We start from the raw sequence: 23,704 nt of genomic DNA, 5'->3' as shown, positions 1-23,704 counted from the left end.
TGAGAGTTTTAACTGGCCTAACAAGTAAATGGTTTCATTGATAAATCAGGTAGACTACAGAGACATCTATTGATATTATTATGAAATTAGTTGTATTGTTAGCCAGCAAAAACCTTGAGATAATAACTTTGAACCCTTTTAAAATTTATACAAATTATTATAGACTTCAAAGGCATACACTAACTGCTCATCGGTAATTGGTGGCCAGATTCGGCCCTTGAAGTGCTTCCTGTTCTGACTAAAGTAAATGCAGCCCACCCACAGTACATTTTACTAAATAATAATAATAATACTTGGATAACTTGTATAGCGCCGTTTTTGTGCAAAAACACCTCAAGGGCGCTGTACAAACTGATAATACATTTGTACAGTGGTCTATGTTATTACTTAACTATTTATGGAGAAAATATAAAGTTCAATACTTACCTGATAGGTCACTTGAGATTAACACTTAATTAACATTATCTAATTGTTTGTTGGCGAAATTTAGATACAGGATTTAGGACTTAATTGAAAAATTGAATATAACTGGACTTTCTCTTAGGATTGGTATATTTAATTTAAGGATACGACAGCTTAAAAAGGTAAGTTTTTAATTTAGACCTGAATTCTGTTGGACTTGTTATGGATCTTAGTTCCGGAGGGAGTTTATTCCAAGCCTTCGGCCCAGATACTCCGAAAGCGCGATCACCAAAATTAGTATTTGGCTTGCGCTTAGGTTCTATCAGTCTGCCTACAGCTGCTGATGTTGCTGATCTAAGCGTTGACTGCCTCAGACCAGTGTTTTCCGGGAAGCATAGTTCAGAGATGTAGGGTGGGGCCATTTCATTGATGGATTTAAACACCATCCAGCACAGTTTGTACTGGATTCTTTCAGGGCACTTGAGCCAGTGAAGGTTACGAAGGTGTTCTGAAATGTGCGAATATTTTGAAACCCCGGTTATGAGCCGTGCTGCTGCATAAAACACTGATTGAAGTTTGTCAATTTGATATTTTGGAAGGCTGGCATAAATGCCGTTGCAGTAATCGAGACGTGAGACTACGTAAGAGTTGATAAGTAGTTTTGTTGCTTCTGAAGGAAGGTTTCTTCGGACAGACTTGAGTTGTCTTAGGTGAAAAAAACCGGTGCTTACAGTCCTATTTATTTGACTTTTAAACGAAAAGTCTGAATCTAAATTGACACCGAGAAGTTTGACTGTTGTTTTTGGGATGATATCGCTGCCGGAAATAGTAATAGGTGAATTGTCTATGAATTGTTGACGTTTGTTTGTGGCTACCCAGAGAAACTCAGTCTTAGATGGATTGAGCTTCAGCTTGTTTGAAGACATCCAACGAGTTATTGCTTCTAGACATTCAGTTATACGGATTTTGAGACTATTGATATCATTTGGAGCGCAGTAAAAATAAACTTGCTGATCGTCAGCGTAGCAGTGAGACAAGAGATCAAATGACTCGATTATTTTGGCGACATCATTTGTAAAAAGGATGAAGAGAAGTGGACCCAAAACGGATCCCTGGGGTACCCCTGAAGATAGTGTTGCGAAGTTGGACAATTTATTTCCAACCCTCACGGCTTGTAAGCGATTGGATAAATAAGATACCAGCCAATTTTTTATGTCGGAATTCAAACCAAATGTTTCCTCTAATCTCCTAATGAGGAATTCATGATCAATCGTGTCAAACGCTGCACTCATGTCTAGGAGTGAGATAAGTGATAACTTACCTGACTCTACGGCCAGAGTTATGTCTGATAGCATACGAAGTAGTCCGGTTTCAGTTGAGTGGAACTTTCTGTACGCAGATTGACGTTTTGCGAATAATTTATTTGAATTCAAGTGACTGGTTATTTGTGCGGCAGCAATTTTCTCCAGGATTTTTGAAATAAATGGTAAGTTTGAAACGGGCCGATAATTACCTAAGTTATCGGGGTCTAGTTTTGAATTTTTCAGGATTGGTGTAACTACAGCTGACTTGAGTGGTTCAGGAAAGTCACCCGTGCTAAGTGATTTATTAAAAACGTGAACTAGGAATGGAGCTAAAACAGTAGAACATTGTTTTAATAACCATGTCGGTATGGGATCAAGACTGCACTGTTTATTAGGCGAGCTTGAAATAATTTTTATTACTTCTTCCAGCGTTGTGGGTTTGAAGGAAGACAAAATTCCTTTAGAATTTAAAGTGAATATTGGCGGAGGGGCGTGAGATGCGGAAGCACGAATGGATTCAATTTTTTCCCGAAAAAAACTTGAGAAAGCTTCCGGGGTTAATATCTATTTTCGTTGGAACAGTGACTTCGGAAATTACTGTCTTTATTGAGTTCCAAAGACGTCGCGGGTCGGTTCGCTCAGAGTTAATCTTTTCTTTCCAATAGTCTGATCTTTTGGAATTAATTTTACACGTATACTGTTTTTGAGAAAGGATCCACTCGTCTCTTGTAGTTACAGAAGAGTTTTTCCTATAGGTCCTCTCTAATTTCCGCATAAGTCTCTTCTGGTTTCGACATTCATCGTCAAACCAGCCGTCAGACTTTCGAACTTTCCGTGTTTTTGATGATGTCGGGGCATATTTATCTAACAGACATGAAAGTGTTTTATTATATGTCTTGACAAGTTCGGTAGGGGTCTTTGTTTCCCAAACATTGGGTGTACATAAGAGAGAGGTCTGTAACTCTTCCAGAAAATCGCTAAAGCAAAATTTACGCCATTCCCTTGATACAATTGTTTTATATGGTACTTTAGGCGGGTTAAAATCAATATCAGTGCAAACGAGCCGATGGTCTGACAGTCCTATATCACGAATATCTGCTGAAAGCGGTGGATCACTGTTCTTTGAAATAAGTACATCTAATGTACCACCAGCATCATGAGTTGGGACGTCGACCCATTGGTGGCATCCAAAGCTGGCTAATAGATCTAAGAATTTAACAGTGTTTGGTGATGTCACGCGCTCGAGACGAATATTAATGTCGCCTGTAATAATGAGTGTGTCGGAGAGTCCGACTGAAACTTCCAAAAACTGTGAAAACTCATTATAAAATTCGACTGAGATTTGTTTCGATCCGGGCCTATAAAGGGTGCACAACATGAACGACGTTCCTGAAGAAGAAACCCTGCATCCAATATACTCAAACGTGTTAAATGTACCGAGAGCTACTTTGTTTAGCCGTAATCCTGGTCGGGCTATTATCGCGACACCCCCGTGATTCACGTGTGAGATATTTTTTTTATAAAGTGTGAGATATTGTTTGATGGTAGGTCCCTACTAGGTCGGGCTTCTTCAAGAACCACATACCCTAAAGCTCGGAGTCTCTTAATTGAGTACGAATCACTGTTCTCGTGCCAAGTTTCTGTGACAGTAAGGATATGGAGTTTTTGGTCTTTGAAAATATCGTCCACCACCTCTAGTTTGTTGTTAAGGGATCGAGCATTCCAGGAACCAATCGCAAGCTGTCTGCTCCTATAGTTGGCATGTCGTTCTAATCTAATTTCATTTAAGTTGCTGTGGAATTTATCAGAATCGCGGAGGGCTTTAGACGGTAGGTAATTCTGTTTGTCGATCGGTTCGACTACTTGAACATCCTGTACTGACGGAGACTTATTGTTATTTTCATTACCATTGTTATTATTAATAATTTTTGGAACGTATTGTTCCTCCCTGCAAAAATATTTTGTTTTTTGTCCACCGCGACACCCCCTGTATCTAAATTTCACATTCGGATCACGGACTGGATTGTATATGGTTTCTTTTGCAGTCACTGAAGGGTTCAACACACTTTCACTTTTAAAACTTAGGAATGCTCATCTAAGCTACGTTAGTATTGTCAGTAGATTCGTCGATAGCAACAGAGTAGAACTTTGAATTTTTCAAGTCCTTCACCAATAAATTGTGTCAAAGAAAGTGTCAAGACTAGTTTTCTATATGGGGTCGCTTACAATTTCTTCCAAAATTGCTTGCATGCACTCCTTGATTATTTCCGAGGCACGGAAAGGCTTTTTGTTGTGCCCCTCCAAAAAATTGACATTCATATAGCCCGCAATTAAAATAATTGCCGACCGCTGCACTAACACATCAGTTGGCAGACCACGGCTCTCGAGCCGCATGCAGCCCTTTGCATAGGCGTTTGCGGCTCTTCAAACGTCAACTCCAATCTCGTTGCCTAATGAACTTTGACTTGCGCAGCATATTCTCTACCACTCTTTATATAATATATATATATGGCTCTCTGATACTTATATTGTTTCCTAAACAAATTGGTTTTTGTCACTTGAAAGTCTGCTAACCTAACCCTCTTTTCAACATGAGTTTTGCTTAAAAAAAGTTTCAATATTCGCCTTGTTCAATATTTTTTGCGTTAAAATTAAGTTCTTTTGAGTTCTTCCAGAAGATTTAATTATGTAGTTATAAAAGATTTGAAATGATTCCTTCCACGTTTGTAATTTTCCCCTGATTCATTTGCCATCAATCTACTTAAAATTTAACATGTTCAAACCATAGTGTATTTTGTTTCTTTTTCAATGTTGTTCAATGCTTACTTAATGGCCATGAATTGTTCTCGAATTTTCTTCGGTCATAAATATACATATAGTTTTAACACAAACTCCTCAGAAGTCTCATTTCTAATTTTGCCAACTTTTAAATCCATTGTTATTAATAATCTGCTCACAAAAGACTGCTACAATCTCAATTGTTTTGGTTCTATGTTCCATTGTTCCATCTCCAAGTAAAGTTCCCTGTGTCTCTTTAGTAGTTTAAAATAAAGTCGCTATCCGCATCTGTCTGTTAGCCAATAAAGTTAGCCATGGTATATGTCTATCTCCTGAGAATAACTCACAGCAACGCCGGATACACATCAAATAGTAATTAATATCTTCTTATAGAATTAACTATGAATTCAATTGAGGGATCGTTAATTCCTCAACCTTTGACTTTGATTATGTAGCTAGCCCAATTAATGAAAGGCGACCTTTAGTAATTTTTTAATTCGATATTGGTCTCTCATTAACATCTTTTTTAGTATTATGTAAAACTCATTGATCCTGGATTTGGAAAATTTAATTAACATCACCTCCCTGATCATCTGTCATCTGAATATTTGCAATTTGAATTGACCCACTACATTCCAGTTTGTGACATTTTTTGAATTATGATCATGTACCTGAAACAGAAAAAATAGTGATAAACATTTATATTATGTACCTATTCTGAGTTATTTCTTCTTTGTATTTCAGAACTGCCAACCTGACTGGATCTGTCCTCATAAATGGAAAAGAAAGAAATCTCCGGCGGTTCCGCAAGCTGTCCTGCTACATCATGCAGGACGACTGCCTCCTGCCGCACCTCACCGTCAAGGAAGCCATGACCGTGTCCGCCAACCTGAAGCTGGGCAAAGACTCCACAATCCAATCTAAGAAAAATGTCGTTAACGAAATTATAGAAACACTCGGCTTAGTTGAGTGCAGTCACACTAGAACAATTCACCTCTCTGGAGGGCAAAGAAAACGACTTTCCATCGCGTTAGAGCTTGTGAACAATCCGCCCGTCATGTTCTTTGACGAGCCGACTTCGGGCTTGGACAGTTCTTCATGTTTTCAGTGCATTTGGTTGTTGAAATCTCTGGCCCGCGGTGGCCGGACGATAATCTGCACCATCCACCAGCCTTCTGCCAGACTTTTTGAGGTGTTTGACTATCTCTATACTCTGGCTGAGGGGCAGTGTGTCTATCAAGGCAGCATCGCGGGGCTGGTGCCATTCCTGTCGTCCATGGGACTGCATTGTCCACCGTACCATAATCCAGCAGATTACAGTAAGTGCAATTTTTATTGATAAAAATCATATTCTTACCTAAGTTCATGTATCACATGATCACTCCATAATATGTGCTATGAACTGGCACCTTCCCAAAAAATATACCAGTGGAAGGTCAGTTGATTAATGATGTTGCAACAACCGTTTTTATTTTCAACGCCATTTACAAACAGTTCAGTGGCCATCTTATGTTTCATGATTTTTTCTTTCAATTAGATCTTTATAATGTTCTGTTACTTTCTTACATTATCATTGAACAATAAAAGAGAAAATAATTGTGTAATTTGTGAAATATATGCTGATTAAAATTGAATTGTCGGAAATGGTCATTTTGTATCTCGTTACTTAATTTATGTCATATCTCCATTTATATATAGAGAAAATTGCACCTTGTACATCAGATCTACACCGAATACATGACTATGATTAAAATGAATTGATGAAAAATAATAATTATGTTCCTTGATATCTTCACTTTCACTGGCATCATTTAAATAAACATGTTTACAGTCATGGAAGTAAGTTGCGGAGAGCACGGCGACAATGTGACGAAGCTGGTGAACGCGGTGAACAACGGCAAGTGCAACAACTACCAGCCGACCACTTACCTGACGGCTAACACGGCCAGCAATCGGGACAGCGGCAACGCCAGCATGCCCAGCAACCAGGTCAACATCAAGGACAACATCAGCAAGAATAGCAGCTCCACTATCTCTACTGTTTCAGGTAACTTTTTCATTATTCATTTGGTCAATATTTGCTTCAGATGAGCTACAGGTACATCTCTTAAAAGTTTGAGCCTCTTGGGTGGTGTTGTTTCATTGTAATCAACTTGACAATGTGCAACATACACAAGCAAACATCATAGCTCTTTTCTTTTTGTTTCCTATTTCTCATAAGGCTCTCCTTATTTATTTTAATGGCCTTTTCGAGGAATCCCATCTTAGTCCATATTCCAACATCCAAGAAAACTGGTATTAGATACTGGCACTACCTAATAAAAATGATAATAATTGCCAATCGCTCTTAGAATATGGTATGTATTATCGGATGGGGATGTGCACCCAAAAAGCTATAATAAAAATTATTCTGAAAGTGCCTGACGAAATCTTCAACAAACTTAACATCATGTCACGTAAACAATTGTATTCTAAAACAATACTCCTTTACATGCACAATAATAACTGATAACGCCTGATAACTTCGCAAGAGCGCGTAGGCATAAACCATTCATTCTTCTGAGATGTAGGACTAACTTACCATTATCAATGCTCAGTGAGGATACATTATATCTGTTTGATACAAAAAAGATAATAATATTATCTAATGAATGGAACACATTTGGGAGGCGGGTTGGGTACCGCCGCCCCGGGAACCATTTATTGGGTAACCAACACCTCTGCTACAGGTCACTCTAAGTTATTTGCTACGTTTGTTGATTTAGCAGGGGTGCCCAGGTTCATTGGGTGAAGTGTGTTCAGGATGCACCTGCCCACCAGCTGCGTGGCGTGCCAGATCGGGAGAGGCTGGTTTGGGGTGACCCTTTGACTTATCAGTGGGAGGGATATATTCATTGATCTGTCACTTCTTGATACACTGATCCCTAGATTCCTACCCAACCTTCATACTTTTTTCCTTCACAGAACTTCCTCTCCTTCCTTTCCTTAAAAAGACCAGCCACACAGCATCCCCAAAGATGACATGAGAGAAATTATTTTCCTCAGGGCCTCCTGTGTGGGGTTAGTGAAAAAAGAAACATAGTTGCAAGTAATAGCATAGTCTGAAAACATGCCACACGCGCACTCTACATTTGTACACAGTTGACATTTGTCGCATCAGAACGGGCCGTTTCTACGACTCGTTTAACAGCTCGGCTGTAGAATGATTTGCCGGCCTCTGTGTTTCCTCCCCACTACCTGTGGTCTTTTCAAGAGCCAGGTTCACTCCTTCCTTTCTTCAAAGAGACCCTCCAAATAACATCCGCGAAGATCATAGGCCCGATGTGGGGTTATGTAAAAAAACCAAAAAAGTGACCTCATGGTGACTTTTGGCTAAAATCACAGACATATGAATATATAGACTAGAAATTAAAGGTGAGGGGTAAAATCAACTGTTGAAGAACGAAGGGGGTAAAGCTGACTGTGATTCGTCAATAATTCAATCTGACAGTATATAGGCATCTCGCATTATAATATCACCATTTAGTTCTTAAAAGTAAAATCTGCTTTTGAATGAATAGACATTTTTACATGGGAGCGCAAATTACTCACCACGTTATGAACAAATTTGCGAAATCCAAATTCGGCAAAAAAAAAATTCTTCTATTTTCAGAGTCGAATATTTTGTTTACGTATTTAGTTAAGACACTTTTATAAGTGTTCATAATTTACTTCCCAGTAACAACGATGCGCACACTTGAGAATCGCTACATTCGACCAGATGTATCTCGATGTGATAGTATATGTTTCTACAACTGATTCATATTATACGATGTGAATAAGCTTAAAATGATGCTTACATATGGAATGTAATACGACAATTGGGTTTATTCTCTTTTTCACAAGTTTTCATAGCATAAGCCACTATTTTGCCGTGTTATTTCATAAAATGCCTCGACCATAGCTCGACGCTAGTTCGAACAAGAATGATGACGTTACATTCTCAAGATTCACGGGAAGCCATACGCGAGCCCAGCCGGCTCCAATGGAACCGGTATGGGGAGTGGGGAATAATACGCTTTTAATCACTTAGGGCAGGTCTACTAATATTCATATGTCTATGGCTAAAATAATACATTTCTACTATAAAGCAAAATCATTTTCCTTATCAAGTTATAGGAAAGTTTACCAATAATATTCAAAGTGTCAAATAAAGTCGAAATTTTGGTTAGCAACGCAATAACACTTCAATTTGTAATGCTGATCCTCTCTTATTTTACAGTAAAACCCGAGAGCGCCGTGGTAGTTGACATGTCAGACTTCTCCCAAGCGAGCGCCATGACGGGAGACTTTGAGAAGGCGGCCAAGTGCCAGCCACAGCCATTGGGCGGACTGCAGGCCATCACGTGTGCCACCTCACTGCTGGATTCCAACGAGAGCATCATCCGACCCGGCTTCCCCACCTCCACCTTCAAGCAGTTCTGGATACTGCTCAAGCGGACATTCCTTAGCATTATGAGAGATCAGACTTTGACGCATCTTAGACTAGTGTCCCACACGGTGGTGGGCCTGCTCATCGGCCTTATTTACTACGACATCGGAAACGACGCAGCCAAGATGACCAGCAATGCGGGGTGCATCTTCTTCACGGTTCTATTCACCATGTTCACAGCGATGATGCCTACAATTTTGACCTGTGAGTTCACCATTTTTATAATTATTATCGACCCTTAGTTTTTTTTAATGCTGTGCACTTTTATTTTCCACAATCTGCTTTTTTATGTAATCTGACAAAAGTTTTCACATTTTAGCCCGAGTTACTTTGTTAAGTTGTAGCCCGGCTACTTTGTTAAGGCGGCCATTTTAAACTCTAGAGCTTGAAGTTAGCTACAGACTATTTGAATTTTAATTTTGTTTTCAGGAATGAATGAATGAATGCAAATCTTGGAAGCGGAAATTAACCCACTTCCCGATATACGATTGAGCTGAAACTCGGCAAATAGATTCGTTGTCGATGACAATGCATTCTATCAACTTTTGTTGGCAATATCATAACCACACGGGGACAAATACGCATTTTTCTGAAATCGGATGACATTACAGCATTTAATATACAAATAAAATATCGGTCCTACCCAATCAGCTTTCGAGGTTGATGAGTTTTCGACTTTCGTTAACACTAAACTTAATAAATATTTTTTTAAAGACATTTTAAATTGAATGTATTATAGTAGAAAAAAACAATTTATCAAAATCTTGGAGAAATAATGTCTAAATAATATTTATAATTTCTCCAACATCATAATATTTATGAAAATAAACAAATAATTAATGTGTGCACTCGAACTCTCTTTACTTAAAAATCTGAGATAAATTTTTGATGTACATAGACTTAATTTTCGTGCTCTCCTATCGTACAAAATATAAATGTCTTTATCAAATTTTGATGCCTTATCAATTAATATTATTTTTTGCATATTCTTTTTTATTTCAGTTCCGATGGAAATGTCAGTCTTTGTAAGAGAACATCTAAACTACTGGTACTCCTTGAAAGCTTTCTATTTTGCAAAAACTTTGGCCGACTTGCCGTTCCAGGTAAATAAACAGTACATTTATAAAAGTAATTTTTTTAACGCTATGATATAATATTTAATGTCTCTATGCAGTGGGAACACGTGGTTTATCCTGTAACAAAAGCTGATAAATTCAATATGAATGCTAACATATTTGTCTAATTCGCAGATTGTTTTCACGGGCCTGTACGTGCTGATTGTCTACTATATGTCCGGCCAGCCAATGGACCCAGCGCGGGTGGGGATGTTCGTCAGCATCAATATCCTCACTGCGCTCGTGTCCCAGTCTATTGGACTGCTCATCGGCGCCGCCATGAAGATAGAGACGGCTGTCTACCTGGGGCCAGTCACTACCATCCCTGTGGTACTCTTCTCCGGCTTCTTCGTCACCTTCGATACCATACCGGGGTACCTGCAGTGGCTCACCTACATCAGCTATGTGAGATATGGCTTTGAAGGAGCCATGCTGTCTGTGTACGGCTTCACCAGAGAAAAACTCAACTGCTCCGAGGCTTTCTGCAGATTCAGAATCCCCAGGATGTTTCTTGAGGAGCTGTCCATGGATGCGGGAGACTACTGGCTGGACGCCGTCGCCCTCCTTGTCATATTCATACTTATTCGAATAATCGCCTACTTCGTTTTGGTTTGGAAGATCAGAATAATCCGATAGACATGTGTGGTCAATTTTAACATGTTCATATCTTTAATAAGTAAGGAATTTCCACTAATTTTTATGAAAACCTTATTTATATTACGTATTGTACTGTACATTACATCCCCCACGATCATAATATACATAATTTGTTATGAATCTTCTATGCAAGTTTTCGCATTCAAGTTTCTGTGCAACTTTTTAATACTCAATTGCATGGCTCAGTTTTTTTACACCGATGATATTGCGATTAAGTGTTACACGATTCTCAATTTTTTAAACTATAATAGTTAAATAGGGTTTAGTAATAATTAAATGAAATATTACATTTTTGGTTCTTGTATGTTTCGCTCCTTGGAATTTGACAGTTGTTATCTCAATATAAAGGCGCCGTTCAATGTTTTCATTTAATTTGTTTTATGATTTCCTCGGTGACTGGGAATAACACAATAGGTGGCAGTTATTTTATAGGGGCCGCACTATCCAGTCCTATTTCTAAGGCAAGGGAGTAACATACAAATACCGTGTTTTGTAACTGGGGTGATATAGAAATAGTAGATAATTTGAGCTGGAGAAATAGGGCCTAGCAGTTGGAAATCGCTTGTGATAATACAATATTATTATTTTGTTGATATTAATAGTTATTAATTTATTAAATTCATTTGATATTCTTAGAAAGGACTATTATAGAATTATAGTAACCTTTCTATTTATATTTATGTTTTGGAAACACAAAATATAGTGTAGTTTCCGACATTATTTTTTTCATATATTATTTTGACCAATTTTATTTAAACAGATATGTCTTAGAATTATGAAGTGATCAGAGTCGACATGCATGTAAAATCTCAATTCAAAATGTTTTGGATTTATATTAATGTACATGTAAACATTCAATAGAAGTGAATTAAATGTAAATGAGAATGATTTAATCACGAGCAGGTCTCAAGTATGTTATAGTAACAACCCTATTCAAATAATATCACATTAATTAACCTATAGTTCTATTATTGTTGTTTATTTTTTGTACATTATTTGAAATTTAATTGTATTTTAATATATATGTGATGCAGTCGGATTTGCTGTGATTTGAGAGATCAAATTGTTTTGAAATGTGAAAAGTTTGCTTGAATAATTTTGATTATTTTATATTGTGCTACGTATAATACGCGAGCCGAACTGCCGAGCTGAACCTCAACTTATGGGAAATGGTGCAAAACGCCGCTTGCAGTTGCTTCGTTCGTTTCTCGTAATTCGTGGCTCGGTTCGCGTTTCGGTTTTCGGTATATGTACCATACATTTGCAAACCTTTAGGAATGTTTGTTCATTTTTACTTAAATTATAAACATCTACTTTAAATATAAACAATGTAACATTTGCAGTAATGTAATGAAACGTTATGCGCTAAAGTGTTTTGTAATAATATCAGACCAATGTGTGGATGTTCTAATGCATCTAATGCAAATATCCACAGCGGTAACATTTAATCTAACTGTATAAAACGAAAATAATTATCACTGATAAAATAAGCAAAAGATAAATTAAATATGTATGCACCATTCCCAAAGAAACATTTGAAAACAAATTAGTATTGATATCATATTATTATGATTATGAAAATGGTTTTGACAAAATACTTTTTTTATAGTATAAAATTTTCCTAAATCAAACAAAATGAAAATACTTAGGACGGGTTGTATCAGAGAATTTGAACAATTCATCAAATTTCAACATTCATTTTCGGGTTCTGTGAGAGTCCTATTTAAGTTCTGTTATTATATCATTATAGGCTAGTTGCTTGACAGAACTGAAATAATTACAGAACTTGTAAAAGTCTTTCACAGAACTTGAAAATTAACTTTGAAATCTGAACAATTGTTCAAATTCTCCGAAACAACCCGTCCTTAATTTCTACATTTGATTTTTTGTTTAATTAATTTAAAATTACTTATATTTTTAATGCAATCTTTTACGATCAGACTAAAAATTAATAAATTATTCACTCCCCAGATGTTTATTTCAAAGTTTTTAAATATGTTTTTTTATAACATATCCACTGCTGTATTCGAATTACCTAAACATAATTATTTGTAATACATTGTGTTATTGCTTATTTAAACTTAATAGAACATCATAACATAAGATATTGTTGGAAATTTGTGATAATAAAGGCACAGGGGGAGGCTGATGGGGTTTTGTCCAGTTGCCAAACTATCGCCTTCCGCCCATTGCTGCATTCAATAAATGGATACATATACTCAAAACATATTGTTTTATTTCACCTCGAGAAGTGCAGTGATGTCATGTAATCAATTATTCACAGTTGGTCTTTTATTTTTTATTCATTACAAAATAATAAGTTATAATGTATTATTCCAAGTGAGTTTACAAAACTCATTTCGGGAAAGACAATATTATTTTGGAGTTCCAAAGAAAGAATGTGTCAGTCGTTAATAAAACTGCTGAGGAAATAGCTTTTAAGAGCTTTTGCCAATGTTTTTTTGTTCGTTGCCGGAAGTTTTTGATTACTAGGTAATGCGTTATATTGCTTATGTGCAAAGTATTGTAAGGAGTTAATTCAAATTTAGTCGTGTAAGTAGATGACGATAAGTGTATTTGATTTTGTGATCGTGTTTTGTGCTGGTGTATGTCGGAATTAAAGTCTGGTTTAGCGTTGGTGTGTGAGGAGTGTTGAATTATTTTTAGAATGGCAGTTGTGATGTTATACTTTGGCAGAATCGTGTAAGGAAGTATTTGTGTCAGTGAGTATATATCTTTGACATGTGTATCCCATGGCAGATTATATATATTCTGTACGGCTCTATTTTGAATAACTTGTATTTCGGACCTTTTGTTTTTGGTAATGGTGCCCCAGATACTAACTAGATAACTCAGGTGAGAGTGGATCGGTCTTAACCTCCGAACTAAGCAACATTCTTTTGCGTATGTTTAAAAATGTTTGTAGATCACAGACCAAAGAAAAGATAGACATTTCCACAAGGGTGAGGGGAACAAACCGACTTGCGTAGAGCGTGGAAGTGTCGTGGGCGCATCCCTTTCAGTGGTTGGTCAATAAGTGAATCTGACAGTCCACAGCAACTCGCATTGTATTTGTCACTATTTTTTAGTCTTAATCTGCTTATGAATTACTGGTCCTTTTTACAACGGCGCACAAATTGTTCAGATGCGTAATTCAAGATCCCATTTCAGGCAAACAAAGGTGCCAAAAATATAATTTTATTTCAGTGTCATTAAAATACTAAAGGTTATCAAAATACAGTTTATTTAACGATATGTGATTTCCAGGACTCAATTCAAACAGGTATTAATAAATAATGACAAGGTAAATATATATATATTTGCTCTATTCATAATTTTTTTTAAAAATTATTAATAAATATACGTATTGTAATAAAATGACGTCATTAAAATTATCCAAGTAATAATTGTTATTACAAACTCAGAGACGTGAATGGCATCTGACATCTGGACTTGGACCTACACCTACTAACTTTAGAGCATGCTAGCATCTTATTTGTCTCGTGGTACCAAGCGGCATAACAGTAGTCGTATGGTCACTCATACGCTGACACTGGGAGCTGGAAGTCGTATCGGGGGAGCCGTATCGTAAAAGACGTAAAAGCAAAATGCGCTATTGTTTCCTTATCTACACAGACAGACTGATCCACAGTAACCGTGGCAGGGTATAGCTAGTTATTATTAAAACTCTTCCATGACTTATGTATTTAAATAGAAAAATAGCACACCTCGGACAATCTTGAATTGGTTATATCAATAGAAGTGGAAGGCAAAACATTGGAACTTTATATGTACAGAAAATATAGTGATACCACAAAGACATTGTCCGCTGTGTAACTTTTATGCAGAAAAGCATACAAATGCCATAAGTCACCCCACGTGGTTTGCTTAATTAGGTGACTTAGCAGGGGTGCCGGGTTCATGGGGTGAGGTTTGTCCGGGTCTTGACCAGATATATCCACCACCAAATGCGCGGTGGGCCGGATTTGAAGAGAGCATTCCCAAAGATGATATACTCCCTGAGGGAATTATTTTTGTCAGGGTCTCCCATGTTGAGCTAATTTAAAAAAAAAACAATAATAATAATAAATAACTTCCATTAAAAAATATGATAACTGACATCTATATGTTTAACATAAATTTAATAAACTCTTTGTTTTATATATCGGAGATGCACACCAACAACCAAATAATTTACAGATTTAATTTGATTGTGTGTCCAAATACACCTCTATTCTACAATGTTTTGGTGCGTCTCTGCGATAATTATAGAATCAAACCTATGTATTTTTTTTTCAAAAGATGAAGAGCATATGAGGAGCAAGATTCACCATTATATACATATCATAATATAGTCAGGCAAATGAGTCAAAAATAGAATAAAGATTATGACAGCAGCTGGCTGAATATTTCAATTTAGCTGAAAATTTAAGAAAAAAAAATTGTTTCTTATTGTAGGTAGGTAACATAAATAAACCAATCACGTAGGTAATATTATTATTTTGTCTAGAATAAACCAGGCTGGATGGTAAAGAAAATTCCTGCTTGATATAATTCGTAATGTCATTTTTTTAGATAGGCGCAAACTCCACAAACGTCAAAACTTGTTTTGTACTCTCTGTTTACGGATAATTCATGTTCGTGTGATAAATCTGAAAACGCAATAGCTTCGAGCACGTGAACTTTGACATCGTGACCCTTCGTGATAGTGTCATGAATATCTCAAGGAATCGTAAAGACATCATATTTCCCCCACCAGGCGATTTCTCTTTTTCATAATTTGTGTCACAGTTTGGTACCATGTTCCTATGCTAAGATATTCGCCAATGCCGTCTAAAACACAAAGCGAATACGTCTAAATAGGTCCGCGCGGATCTTTGCAAACTCGGATTTATATTTACCATTACCGTCGATCCGAAATCTTCGGATCAACACGTTTTGACAAGTTTTCGTTTTAGTGTCGTACCTTTCTTTTGTGTGTGTTATGATAAAATCGTGACTTTTAGTGTTTAAGTTCAATCCTATACCAAAATGGATAACATTTACATGCTGAATAATAACAGGTAATTATTGTTTTCTTGTTCTAAGCTTATTGCTGAGATAATTGTTTAAACCTTGTGATCCCCTGACAGTTCAACCTGCATGCAATTACAGCGATCTATTATTATTTATGTCATGTTGTCGGAGACCTATTAAATAGTACATAATATATTCTCGTTATAAAACGCTATATTTCTTCGAAATAGATGTACCTTCATCCTTGTTATGCACATTTGCGTACTTAATCTGGACTTTGAATGTTCTTACATTCTAAACACATTTTGTTTAAGTACTACAATATTTAAATAACAACGCGAGGTATAGGTATGACTCATTACCATGAAGTACATATTCTTTAAATTTTTCATTACAATACTCTACATAAACTCAAGTTCATTTAGATATGTGATACGTTACCTTTCAACAAGTTAACAAATAATATATATATTTCAATATGAAATATCTTGCAGAGTCATATGATTGGCCAGCAAAAGCAGGTTTTATTGCACAATTTAGCATATATGTATAAAATTATCAAGGGCAACCATCTTGCTAAAACCTGTCTTGATGTGTTCTCTCAGAAATTCTAAATATTAGAAAAGCAGAAGTGTTAAGATACTCAAAACTCTTGGAATTCATTTTTTTTAAATACTTATTTGCTGATAATTTACTTGGCGTGGTCATATATCTGAATTAATGACATTGCGCATGACCTATATTGAAGTCTCCAGCCTTTGTCTTGTTGAAATTAAGTCTTATTCTTTAAAATTTGTGCGCTATCTCTCCTATGTATTTACAAACTGGAAAATGTTGTTTTAATAATATTATCTATATAAAAATGCATGTTTCTTTGTTCCATACGGGTTCCTATTCTATAACATTCATCCGATTTTGCTGAAAATTTCAAAGTTTTTTCTTGTTAGTGCCAGGAGTCTTTAGAAAGTGGTTTTAATGGTTGAAAAATTTGGGGACTCTCGAGAAAGACTTAATACATTATCTGTGCAGTGGAATGAGATACGGAGTCAAATTCAAGTCGACATAATGAAGTTTTTTAACAGTAGCAATGTGGATTTCATAATACTACATGAAATGAATGGTAGAAAAAGTTAGGGATGCCCGAGGAAGACATGAATTAAATAATTATTTTTATTTAATAGAATGTATGACTTGGAAGTGAATGGTTTAAGAGGTCGAGGACGCTCGAGGAAGACATGGCACGATCAAGTGAAACAAATACTTATAATAATATTATTGCCACCTTAAAAATGCAATCAGAGTAGTCAGGTACTCTAGAACTCACAACCTCAAAACTTCAACCCAAACCATTTATAAGTCTCCGAGTAATGCCGGGTACACGTTAGTTAGTTTAAAATAAAATAGAACTATATTTCTGCCCGTCAGAAGGTTCATACTCAATACATCATTCTTAGGATGGGTTGTTTCAAGGAATTTGAACAATTTATCAAATTATCTCAAGTTTTGTTATTATATCATTATTCACAAAACTGTAATAGTAACATAACTTGAACGGAACCTTCACAGAACTTGAAAATCAATTTGATATTTGATGAATTGTTCAAATTCTGTGAAACAACCCGTACTTAGTGTTCTGAAGCCGTTTGTATTTATGAAGCATGCAAAGAATAATAAATAATTTTATTTATTTATTTTGAGATGTATTCAATGTTCTGCTTGGAATCTAATCTGATATGCAGGTCAATTGTTCCATGGAAAATTTATAACATAATGTCTAAAAATTATAAAGCCATCAGAGTGGTTGAATCGAAGGCTTCTCTAAACTTTTACGGGTACCATTTCTTCCCCACTCTTACAGTACACTTTCTGTAGATACCAAAGTTCACTTTACTGCTATATTGCATTATTTTAAATGTATTACTGATACATAAATGTTATCCCTAACTATGCTGATTCTTACCCTAGCACGGGAATCAAAATGCAGAACTCCCATCTCAACGCCAAATGCATAGACCACTATAATACTACGGGGACTTCTGTAGGTTGAATTGGGACCTTTTATCACAAAAAAGTCATATTTATTTATCGTTCCACGTCTACTAATGTAGGATTGGTAATTACACAAAATACGGAGCATGTCGTACATGTGATCTGTGCAAAACTGTAAATCTTATTGGACACCTGTTGCCAAAATTGCATTGTTTTGATATTATAGCTGAATAATTTCTATTCTTATTATTTTTATGTGAATACTGCGCAGGAGCCCCAACTACTTCCAACCGTCAGGAGTAGCGTTGGGTCATGATTCATTTTTTTATTGAGAACGGGAGCCACGGTACCATCTTTTTCATACGACTCATAGAGTTTACTCAATTGAACGGGAGCCGTGAGCTCATAGCATATGATCAATGAGAATACTGTGCTCGCCCAGGTACCGCTACCCCGCTACGGCTCCCAGTTCCCAGCTTAAGCGTATGAATGATTGTACGACTGCCTGTACGCCACCTCATACCACGAGGAAAATGAGATACTAGGATGCTATGTAGTTAGTAGGTGTAGGTACATAAGTCCAAGCCCAGATGTCGAACTGTCAGACGCCATTCACATCTTCGAATATGCAATTTGGACGGTGCTATTTTTCACAAATATGTTCTGATAAAAAGAGTAACCGTTCAATTGATCCGTGGTAAGGTTTACCGAGAGTCATAAGAAAATGGCTCATCAAAAGAACTAGCTCTCAATTGTGCGGCTCGTTCATGAATGATTCATCGCTAGTCTGGAGCCAGTGAGACTATGGCATCCCAAATTGGGGTATGTTGTGAGCCTGAAGGTAGTGGGGAGGGAAAGGTTATGAGGAAGAGGAAGGTGGGCGAGTACCTGGCTAAAGCCATTTCAAGCAACGTTTCAATTATGCTTTATTGTTAGTGAAATTAGGAGTTATGATATTAATAAAGTTATGTAGATTTTGGCTGCGGACGCACTATAATTAATATTTAACACTTAATACATTATTATTTCTTTGCTTAATTTTTTTTATATCATGTTGGCTGCAGGCTGATAATTGTTGACATTTAAACTCTGATCAGCTGTTGCACTACATTTCATTTTAACACGTGGCCTGAACTTCGTGGATTTTAACAAATACGTACCAGTTTTTAATTCCATTCAATGTCCTCCCATGTTATTCACTTTCTATGGAGAAATAATATCTTTTTTCATTTTGCCACTTTATTTGTTTAAAGTCGTGTTTAAATAAATAATAGCATTCTTTTAAGGAATTAATTTTAAGAAATAATGTCTCTTAAAAATAGCAATAAATGAAGTACGCTGCGTTAATTAGGCAGGTTTTTAATATGGTAATTGTTATAAATGGTGACCGGATAAATCATCAAAATGATAATTCATCACATCTTTAAAAAGTCGTGGAAAGTGATAAAACAAAAACTTTATTAACTGGGTTAAGTAGGTTAGGTTAGGTTTAGTTAAAAAAAATTCATCGTTTTTAATGACTTTAAATCACTTTTTAAAGGTGTGTTGAATAGTCACTGTTTTGAGTTATCATGAAACCGTTATAAATAATGTTCCAAAATATCAAAAATACTAGTTTCTGTTGTGTGTCTGTCTGTAATTCCGATTCATTGTACTCTAGAACTTGGATTTGCTTTGAATTTAAGTGTTCCAACTGATTGCAATTTTTTTTTACCAGAATATTATTTTCATTTATTGTTATCAAGTTTAATTTGTAGAACTCCATTTTAATTATTGGTTTATCTTTTATCTATTCAATAGTATTATTATTATATTTATAACAAAATAGTTTATTTAGAAATAAACTTAATAAATTTAAATATATAAGGGTCATTCCCCCAAGCAGGTCAACAAGTGTTCAATCGATTTTCATGTTAAATATTTACTATATTACTAGCATAAGTGGCTTTAATTTGTGGCATTAAATTGTATTGAGTGCTGTGCTGCTTTTAAGTCGAAATTTTGGTGTGTGGCGAGATCACTGATCACTCCTGCGGAATCGATATTTTGGGTAAGTAAGCTTTTAAAAAATGTTACTATTACATATTTCGAAAGGAATTGTGGCCTTTAATTGGAAGGCATGTGACTCGAAGACATAACTTCAAAAGTTAAATATACAAATTGATACCACCTTCTTTTCCTCACTTCTGTGGAATGAAAGGTCCACAGAAATGACTTGTCAAAGAAATGTAAAGATAAAGTTGCCTAAAAAGTTTATGCAGTATTTCATGTATTTTTATTGAATTTATTTTCAAGTAAATTTGTCCACAGAAGTGATGAATACACTGAGTAAATTTTATTATTGTGCTATTTTACTGTAATTCATTGAGTTCTTGATATTGTCAAATGGACACAATAAAATAAAGGCAGAATGGGTGAGCCAAAAAGTACTGTCCGAAGAAGCAAAAGCGAAGCGACTGCGAAAACAGAAGAGAGGAAGAACAACACAAATGCAATTGAAGAGAACAGAGCTAAAGATGAAGAGAAATATGCCCTTAAGGCCCCGTAGTAAGCGTTCAAAGATGGTTTGAAAGGGAGATATGTAAATACAAATGTTAGAGGGAGCGCGCTAATATTAAAAAACGATAAAAATTAAGCGAAAATAGTGAAAATATTTTATAAAACACTGTGCATTTTTTCATGCATATAACAATATTAAATAACAGAACAAACGTGTTTTTAATAATTTTCGGAGCTCACTTTGCGATTTTTTTTATATCGAGGGAATTCAAAATAATGTTAATAACGTTTCGGCATAACAAATGTATAGATATTATCTTAAAAAATAACATATATTTCTTTTAGAACTTATTAACTTAGAGAGTTAAAGAGACACTTGTTATAAATCGGTAGAAATTGGGAATGTCGGGGCTTAAGAAAGAGAATGCGTTCGTAAAAGCTCAGTCTGTCAAATATGATTTGGCATGGTCATGGTAAGGGAGCCCCCGATGGCATTGGAGGCTGCCTAAAACGCACAGCAGATTCCCTGGTTGCTCACGGAATGGATATTTAGGATACCATAGTAACCTCCGTACAAGATATCTGCAGAAGAATAAATGTGATGCAATTGATGATGCCGCGATCTCAATCATTGAAAATGTTTTGAAAGCCGGGGAGATAAAATCGTCCAAAGGTACGCAGGTGATACACCACCTAACATGGACTAATGAAGAAAACAGCATTCACGCACGTAGACTAGGCAATGTTTGGCGACCAAATGAAGTATACCAACATTATAAAGTTGGACAGATCCATCCCCAGTCCAACATCAGCGTCTCCCATACTCGAGGTATATTCTTTATCTTGCGATGAAGATGATATTCCTCTGAGTATCATACAGTCTGCTGGTCCAAATCCTCGCACAAATGTTCTTATAAAGCTGTTCATCGTAGTAATCATATCTAATAATGGGGACAACTCAATGACGATTAAATTTATGAAGAGATGTGGTAAAAAGTTGGTCTTCCCAGAGATAGATGGCATCGACATCAAAATATATGAGATAGTTGAGGTGTTGAGACCTCTTCCATCGATAATTGACAGCACTACAAAGTCGAAAATGTAAACTTTCACAAAATGTAGTAATGTTCACCATCTGAACACCTTGACCACTTACGTGAGCAATCACTTTTGTACACATAGTAATACATCTGATTTTTTCTATATTCGTATATTTTAAGGAATAATGAACCAATTTTATGTTAAAATGATTTGTACTCTCTCGCAGTTAGAATTACGGGTTTGTATTTTAGTTATAACTTGTAATATTGATTTTCTGTTCATTCTGTTCACATTTATTTTTCGTTATTGGTCAATAAAAATACTTAAAAACACGACCTTGTTTATTATTCTGCCTCCATTCCTTGTACTATTCTGAACATTTTGAGAACAAAATTTAGCAAATATTGAACTTGCCTACCGTTAACAATATTTGGGTTTGCTCGAAAGAATGACTCATAAAAGAAAAACAAAAAATTATTTTCACAATAAATTCTATATTTGAAACGTGTATTTCTTTCGTTTAATTTTATCAAGGTTAATCTTGAAAAGTTATGTCGAATTTCGTGATTTTTCAAGAGGCTACCTTATTTTCAGTTTCAAGTTGGCGTTATTTACTAACTAACCAGATTTACTATCATAATATCCCGTGATTTTTCACGGGTCTGTGCCAGTATTATAGAACATAAAAGTTAATTATTCTGGAACCACAAAATATTTTTTTTATTCATAAATATATATTTTTTAAAGATAGACAAACATTCCCGGGTTACGAATAACCTGACAATATTTTTAAATCTCCTGTTACCTCCACAGTATGCGGAAAATGTTGCTTGTGTTGTGATGGAAGACTTAGCCAGCCGATGAATTGAACACATTACACCTGGAAGGACCCAAACGCGATGTCAACTCAGCCACCGACCGGTCAAATTTAAATAAGTTATTTTTCTTAGACAACCTTGATGGGATTTTTTTCTACTTATTTCAGTTCTTATTAGGTTCACGTCAACCGAGCTCAAATGTTTAATTGTAAATGTCAAGGCTCGGAAGTTCCGGTGCCACTATACAGGAAGCCAACAAAATTACGTACATTCAGTCTACGTTATCCACAGTTATAACGTAAAAAACCGTTGTTATCCACTCAATCGCCACTTGTTCAGATGATGCGGGGATTACCTTGAACTGTGTTTTATTTTAATTGCCCTACTTATTTTAATTTTATTATCATGTTGAATTTTAAACTCAATTTATGTTGTATTATTTTTGACACATTTTATTTATTTGTTTTCATTTAACATAGCGTATTGGATATTACACCATTCATCGAGTTCAAACTGAATTACTGAATTGGTAAAATATATAATATTTATAATGATATATATTATAGGGTTTTCTAATAAGAGGTGTTATTTTGAATATTAATTAAGGAATTAATGATTTTTTATGGCCGGAATTGGATGGTATTGATCTGGACAACGTTTACTTTCAACAAGACGGCGCTACGTGCCACACAAGCAACGAAACCATTGATCTTTTACGGGAAAAGTTTCCGTACCGTGTTCCATCTCCCGAAGAGGTGATCACAATTGGCCACCGAGATCTTGTGATTTAACACCTTGCGACTTCTTCCTTTGAGGCCACGTGAAATAGAAGGTCTACGCCAACAGCCCAGCGTCCATTCAAGACCTCAAAGATGGAATTCGTGAGGCTATCGAGGACATAAGGTAGCCACTTTGCGATTTGGTTATGGAAAATGTCATGAAAAGGATATGGTCCTGTAGGCGTAGTCATGGTGGTCATTTGACTGATGTTATTTTTCACTATTAACGGCATACCTTCCTCTTTATAATGAAATAAACATTCGATCATTTATATTAAAAAATGGCATTTTTCTTTGAATATCAAAATAACACCTCTTATTGGAAAACCCTGTATAATATGACTATATATATGTATATAGAGATCTACAAACTTATCTATGCCAGCAGCCAAAGAGGAACAAACGAACGAACAATTAAATAAACATAGATAAGTTTTAAAATCTGTAGCTACAAAACAGCAAATTTGGCAGCGGTCGCCAATAAATTCTGCACGTGCATTTTATGCTCTAATTTTTGTGCATTTGCCAGACTTTTATAGCGGTACACGTTTAATTAGAAAAAAATATACATTATATTACTGTTGAAGACCGGTGAGAAATCACGGGATACTTACTTAAACACATTAGTTCCAATTTTTAAAATGGTAATTAAAATAATTTTAGTTAAAATATTATGTTATAGGCATGTACTTTATCGCTTGTCTGAATTCTTGCAATTCACAATTTTCTAAAAAAAAAAATCTATTTCAATTTTGATAATGAAACTTAAATTCAATGGAAATTCTAGTTCATTGACTCGAGTAACAGACAGACAGACCCACTACCGAAATTAGTA

At 35.7% G+C, this 23,704-nt stretch overlaps 2 protein-coding genes across 2 annotated transcripts in view; both read left to right on the top strand.

The window, feature by feature from the left end:
* LOC149420854 (ATP-binding cassette sub-family G member 4-like) overlaps positions 1-12,369 on the top strand; it is a 116,316-nt gene extending 103,947 nt beyond the window's left edge. The window contains exons 4-8 of the mRNA XM_089635581.1: positions 5,229-5,803; positions 6,316-6,531; positions 8,746-9,159; positions 9,958-10,058; positions 10,206-12,369. Coding sequence (XP_089491707.1) covers positions 5,229-5,803; positions 6,316-6,531; positions 8,746-9,159; positions 9,958-10,058; positions 10,206-10,706 — 1,807 coding nt within the window. The 3' untranslated portion in view covers positions 10,707-12,369. The remainder of the gene's footprint in view (positions 1-5,228; positions 5,804-6,315; positions 6,532-8,745; positions 9,160-9,957; positions 10,059-10,205) is intronic.
* A 2,934-nt stretch (positions 12,370-15,303) lies between these two features.
* Positions 15,304-23,704, top strand: part of LOC149420853 (ATP-binding cassette sub-family G member 4) — a 99,909-nt gene continuing 91,508 nt past the window's right edge. Inside the window, exon 1 of the mRNA XM_089635580.1 lies at positions 15,304-15,790. Within this exon, the coding sequence (XP_089491706.1) occupies positions 15,759-15,790 (32 nt within the window). The 5' untranslated portion in view covers positions 15,304-15,758. The remainder of the gene's footprint in view (positions 15,791-23,704) is intronic.

This window comes from Hesperophylax consimilis, chromosome 9 (genome assembly GCF_061612785.1).
Source record: "Hesperophylax consimilis isolate HC1 chromosome 9, BYU_Hcon_1.0, whole genome shotgun sequence".
Taxonomy (NCBI): Eukaryota; Metazoa; Arthropoda; class Insecta; order Trichoptera; family Limnephilidae; genus Hesperophylax; species Hesperophylax consimilis.
Note: the sequence above shows the minus strand (reverse complement) of the source record. Positions and strands in the feature narration are given on the sequence as shown.